The following is a 5882-nucleotide window of genomic DNA, read 5'->3' as shown; positions in this document are numbered from 1 at the left end:
TGAAAATTAAAATTCGAAAATTTTTTCTAAAGCCTCCAGGGGACTTCGTTTTCGCACGAAAAAATTTTATGTGCCCTTATTGCATCCGGACCCACATTTACACCAATAAGAAACAGTAAACTCTTTTAGCCTCGCTCAACTTCCTTGTTTATGTTATTTAATTGTTGTTCTAAGCTAAATTATATTTAAAGTAATGATTTTATTTTGCCCACAAGGGTAATTAATTAATTCCGATGTTAAATTTGGCTGATTACTGGTCAAAATAATTTTCTGCATATTTTTTCTCGTTTCTTCAGAAAATTCTTTTGACCAGTAATCAACCAAATGTAAGATCAGCATTAGGTAAATTATATTTGTAATTTTACAACTTTTTTATAAATATATTTTTGATCTTTTTTAATACTTTTTTCATGCTTGGCTTTATTTAAGACTTGTTTTACAATTTATAATATATTTTACATTTATAAAGCGTTATGAAGGTACATTATTGTTTAAATAAGGTACTCCCAATTTATCTTTTTCATATCAAGTAATAAATAAAATGTTTTTTATATTTTTTAAAAGGGATCCATCTTAGAAAACCGGGTGCTTTTGCCATTTGAGACCTTTTGTCAAAATCATAATTTATTACCTTTTTAAGATTTTCTATACTTTTATGTAAATTAAATTTATTAAACAATTAACAAACTATAATGTTAGCCATCGCTTTTGCTTCAGATGTTAATTAAGATAGAAATTTGATTTAAAATTAAACACCTTTCTTCTTTGGCCGATAAGAAATTACGCACGTTCCCTGCCAGAGAAATAATATTTTAACTAAAAGGTTATTTCTAAATTGCCAAATTCCAAATAGCAAAAAATCCAAGAGTACAAAGTTAACAGAAAGAACCAAACCCTAACAAATGCAGTAATCTGGAACGATTTATTAAACAGGTTTGACTGCTGATGCTAGAGTATTGATAAATCGAGCACAAATAGAATGCCAGAGTCACAAATTAACAGTAGAAGACCCCGTTACATTGGAGTACATAACGAGGTACATAGCAGGTAAGATAAAGAGCTGTTTGAACTCAGAAAAATATAATAAGAAACTGGAGACATTACTAATAAATTTTCGAAAACGTACTTTGATTAATTCGTTCTAGGTCTAAAGCAAAGATATACACAGAGTAATGGAAGGAGACCATTTGGAATATCGTGTCTCTTAGCCGGTTTTGATTATGACGGAGTACCTCATTTATACCAGACGGAGCCTTCTGGAATTTATTACGAATGGAAGGTATGAAAATAATTTCAGAATCTTGATTGGTTAGATACCTACTTTCAAATATTATACCTGAGAAAATGATTTGCTGAACATTTTACAGAACATCAATAGGTACGAATAATCATTGTTATTTCGCTACATAGTGTATCGTCTCGTCCCAGAGCATGGGGCGACATGAGGCACGTAGATAGTTTGTCATTTTTATCGTAATAGTTATTTTTGGATCACTTCTTTCTTCATGAAATTGACATATACAGGTTTACATGATGTAAAGAACTATTTACATGTTAAAAACTGCTGCAGATTGTAAATCTATCATGGAATTTGATGATGCATAGTTATCATTTTGAGTGAAGTGTGTGTGTGTGTGTGTGTGTGTGTGTGTGTGTGTGTGTGTGTGTGTGTGTGTGTGTGTGTGTGTGTGTGTGTGTGCATATGTATATCTATATTTTACGAAAGTAATGATTATGCCCATGTTTCTCATCTCTCCCGGACTTCTCTATACGTTTACCACTCATTAATGATATTAATTTTTTTTTGCAACTTGATGTCCTTTTTTATGTAAATATAATTTTTGATTTTGCAGGCAAATGCTACTGGTCGTAGCGCTAAAACGGTTCGCGAGTTTCTAGAAAAATATTATACATCTGAGGAGGTTGCGACAGAGAAGGGTTCCATCAAATTGGCGATCAGAGCCCTTTTGGAAGTTGTTCAATCCGGACAAAAAAATCTAGAAATAGCAGTCATGCGGAGAGGACAACCCTTGCAGGTGAAAATCCAATCCTTTATAGGATTAAACCTTATTTTCGGAATACAAGTTCTAGTGAAATTTGAGGTCAAGTTTAAGTACCGTCAGATCGTCGGAGGTCTTTTGAAATCCCTTGAAATATTTTATATCCTGTGAAAAGCTTTTAAACTTATTGAAGTTTTCAATGTTTTTGGAAATCCGATAAAATTCCATGAAATGTCGATTATGAATGGGAGGTGCTTCTCTCATAAATAGTTTTAAAGCTATGGGCTTAAGTTATTAAAATACAATAAATCCCACGAAATCTTTGAAATTCCTTGAATTCAAATTCGTAATCCCTGTCAATTTGATACTTAAATTTATGTAGTTATCTATTAATTTAATCGCGTAAAATGCTTAAAACCCCTTGAATGAGAATGAGCGGTACTAAAAATCACTGATGACTTTGAAGAATGATAACTTTATCGGAAATAAAGATAGAATTTTTTTAAACGATTCTAAAGCTTATAAAACTTTCGGTCATCTTCTATATGGGCGTCTTTTAGACTGACATTCGCCTATAATTTTCGCACAGTTATCTCCGTTGCAAACGCGAGGCCTGACATCTTTCTCGAAGACTTAGAGAAAGTAACTATAAGAGAAAGTCACTGTGAAGGAGAAGTATATGGAGAAGAGGTATCAATACCTCAAAACTTGCGAGATGCATGTAGAAAGCTGTCATTCTTGGTTCGTTTCGTGTCTTTAAGACACACGTGGGTTCCGTCGGCCTGCCGTTGTGACTTCAGCGTGCCTGTGACCACCCATCTCACAATCGTAAGACGTTGCCATAAGTGTGATTTACCGCGATTATTCTGGGAGCCGTTGTCATTTATAGATGACGGTTGCTCCCTGTGGGACTATGCGTAAGTTATTAGCCCTTTTTTTAAATATAAGTGCGTGTGTGTACAGGTCGTCCAAAAAGTTCCGGGATAGCTGCATATTTGCCCAGGTAAAATATTTCCCAAAAACATTAAGGTCATTCTCGGTTTAACTTTCAACGAGGAATTGTATGGTAACCTTGGTTTTATCCTTGACGATGAGCTTCCAAGGTTATTTCTATGTCAACTTGTTTATTTTTAAATAGCAACACACTTATTTCACGTCAGCAATTGAAATAGCGGGAAATGTTACGTACCTGATCATAGATCAGGTGTGATTTTGATTGTCACTTGTAGGTTATTCAAACATAAACAAGGTTTGGAAACATTTTAGAAGCGCAGCTTCTGAAAATAATGCATAAAGATCTTACTTATTTATTTTAGCACGGTGCATTTAGATGTTATCTTAGGTACGACCTTGCCTATGTCCTTCCAGGTCATTGCAAGGTGAATTAGAAAAAAAATCCCCTTATTTGACGCCGGCAATCAAAAGAGCAGAAAATTTACGTTCAGAAATTTACTCAGGTCATAGTTCATCTCCCTTCCTCTCTCCCTTTTTATCCCTCATTCTTTTTCCCGCTCTCTCTATACCTTCCTCTCTCTTGCTCTGACAAGGTCATCAGGAAGGTCACGCTGCAACTCTTATGTTATAAGGTAGAATTTAATTCAGCCTTTTCTCAGGAACAACGACTTGCCTAAAAATCCTTTGTATTATTTCCGATCAAGATGTTCTAAAATTCCCGAGGCATTTTTTTAAATTCAATTCTAAAATTTACACAAACTTGTGTAGAATTGTACATTTAGACAAAATTTTGCGTAAGTTCCAAATAGAAAATACTTTAAAAATAAACATAAACCCTCATTAACATCCAAATTTTATTAGTCACAATGGAACGTCTTAGTGAAAGAGTATTGCTTCTTATGATGAGAGACTGGGGTGCGGTGACGCGATCTTACAAGGAAGTGAAAAATCTCAACGAAAAATTTAGGGGCGGAGCGAATGGAATTGCAACATCAACCGTTGAACGAACTGTTAGACGGTTTGATGATAGAGGCACTGTAAGAGATGTACATAGATCAGAGGGACCAAGGTCAGCAGGTAATGAAGAGGACTCATTGAATGTTTTGTTTTCATTTACTGAAGATCCACATACTGCTATCCGTAGGGCTGCTTAATTTATAATTAATAAACATTATTCAGAGAGCGAATTTTCATCCGGTTAAAGCAATACTTGTTCACAAGTTAAACGAAGATGATTTTGATCATCGCAATGAGTTTTCTAAAGATATGAAGTTACGACTATCAGGGTCACACCTCACCTATGACATGAGTATATTTTTTAACATAAAATTTCCCGCTCTTTCGATGGCCGACGTCAAATTAGGATTTTTCTACTTAAAAAAAGTCGACCCTGATATGGCCTTGGAAGGAAATGGGCAAGGTCAGGCCTGTCACATCTAAATACACCTTGCTAAAATAAATAAGGTCGTTATAAATTATTTCCAGAATCTGGCCTTCTCAGATGTTTCCAAACCTTGTTTATGTTTAAATAACCTTTGGGTATCCATCAAGTTCACACCTGATCTATGACCTGAGTACAGTTTTTAACGTAAAATTTCTTGCTCTTTCAATAAGCCGACGTCAAATAAGGAAGTTCCTATTTAGAAAATAAACAATGTGTCATTAAAATAACCTTGAAGGTCTTCGTCAAGGTCAAAACCAAGGTCACCATTAAATTCGTCGTTGAAAGTTATTGCAACCTTAATGCTTTTGAAAACATTTTACCTGATGAAATATTCAGTTGTCCGGGAACTTTTGGGACACCCTGCATATACACTGTAATCCGGATATAATGGCCGTTTCTGGGGTATCCCCAATGGCCTTCGTACTATCTTAGGACTCTCTAAACCATAAACAATTAGAGCCATGTAAACCATTTTTGTTGGAGTTTCGTCTTAAAAAATATTTGTTTGTATTTTTGCTATTTGTAAGTGGTCTACCCACTTTAGACGTGCAAAAATAAGGTTATTTTCAAGATTTTTTTTTATATGTTTAAATTATATAATCTGATATATAAAGTGCTACATTCAATAAATAAACTCTTGAAATACACGAAAACAATTTTTATTTATTTATTTTAGTGATTATAGATGCATACAAATGGTGGTTGAAAACGATACAAAACAAAGGAGGGTGTGCGCTTTAACAAAATGGCGGACATTTTTCGAAAAGCAAGAAAAAAACACATATTTTTCACCTTTTTTGCAAACAAAAAACAGTTAAAATCAAAATTTCAAAAATCGTATGATATGCGCTATAGTTATAAAGAATATGTGGTAAAATTTTGGTAAGGAACGGTTAAGTAGTTTCAGTGATTTTATCAACACGTCGTCCAAAAACGTTGTTTCGAGAAAAACGCGTTTAAATCAGTTATGCGCACACCGTACATTACACCTTCAGTTTCTCCATAATGCTCGTTTTCATCCAAAATAGCCCGTCTACGATTCATTTAAAGGGTTTAACTCCATATGAGATAAAAAATGAATTGGACTCAGTTCATGGCACATCTGCCCCTGCCTTAGCAACGGTTTATAACTGGGTAAATGAATTTAAGCGTGGTCGTACATCAATAAGTGACGAACCACGTTCAGGAAGGCCCGTAGAAGCAAGTACTCCCGAAATCATCAACAAAATCCACGATATGGTGTTGAAGGATAGAAGATTAAAAGTGCGTGAGTTAGCTGAGGCCACAAGGAAACATGGATACACCTTTACACTCCAGAGACAAAGGAACAATCCAAACAGTGCATTTCCACAGGCGAACCAGCTCCAAAGAAGGCAAAGACTGTAAAGTCAGCTGGTAAGGTTATGGCTACAGTTTTTTGAGATGCACGTGGAATTATACTTATTGACTACTTGGAAAAGGGTAAAACAATCACTGGTGAATAT

General features: G+C 34.7%; 1 protein-coding gene across 1 annotated transcript in view; it reads left to right on the top strand.

Annotated features, from left to right (window-relative positions):
• Positions 1-5882, top strand: part of LOC117179926 (proteasome subunit alpha type-7-1) — a 104555-nt gene that overhangs the window by 94618 nt on the left and 4055 nt on the right. The window contains exons 3-5 of the mRNA XM_033372151.1: positions 934-1047; positions 1146-1279; positions 1854-2036. Coding sequence (XP_033228042.1) covers positions 934-1047; positions 1146-1279; positions 1854-2036 — 431 coding nt within the window. The remainder of the gene's footprint in view (positions 1-933; positions 1048-1145; positions 1280-1853; positions 2037-5882) is intronic.

Source organism: Belonocnema kinseyi, chromosome 9, assembly GCF_010883055.1.
Source record: "Belonocnema kinseyi isolate 2016_QV_RU_SX_M_011 chromosome 9, B_treatae_v1, whole genome shotgun sequence".
Taxonomy (NCBI): Eukaryota; Metazoa; Arthropoda; class Insecta; order Hymenoptera; family Cynipidae; genus Belonocnema; species Belonocnema kinseyi.
The sequence above is the reverse complement of the archived record's forward strand: the minus strand, read 5'-3'. Positions and strand labels throughout refer to the sequence as shown.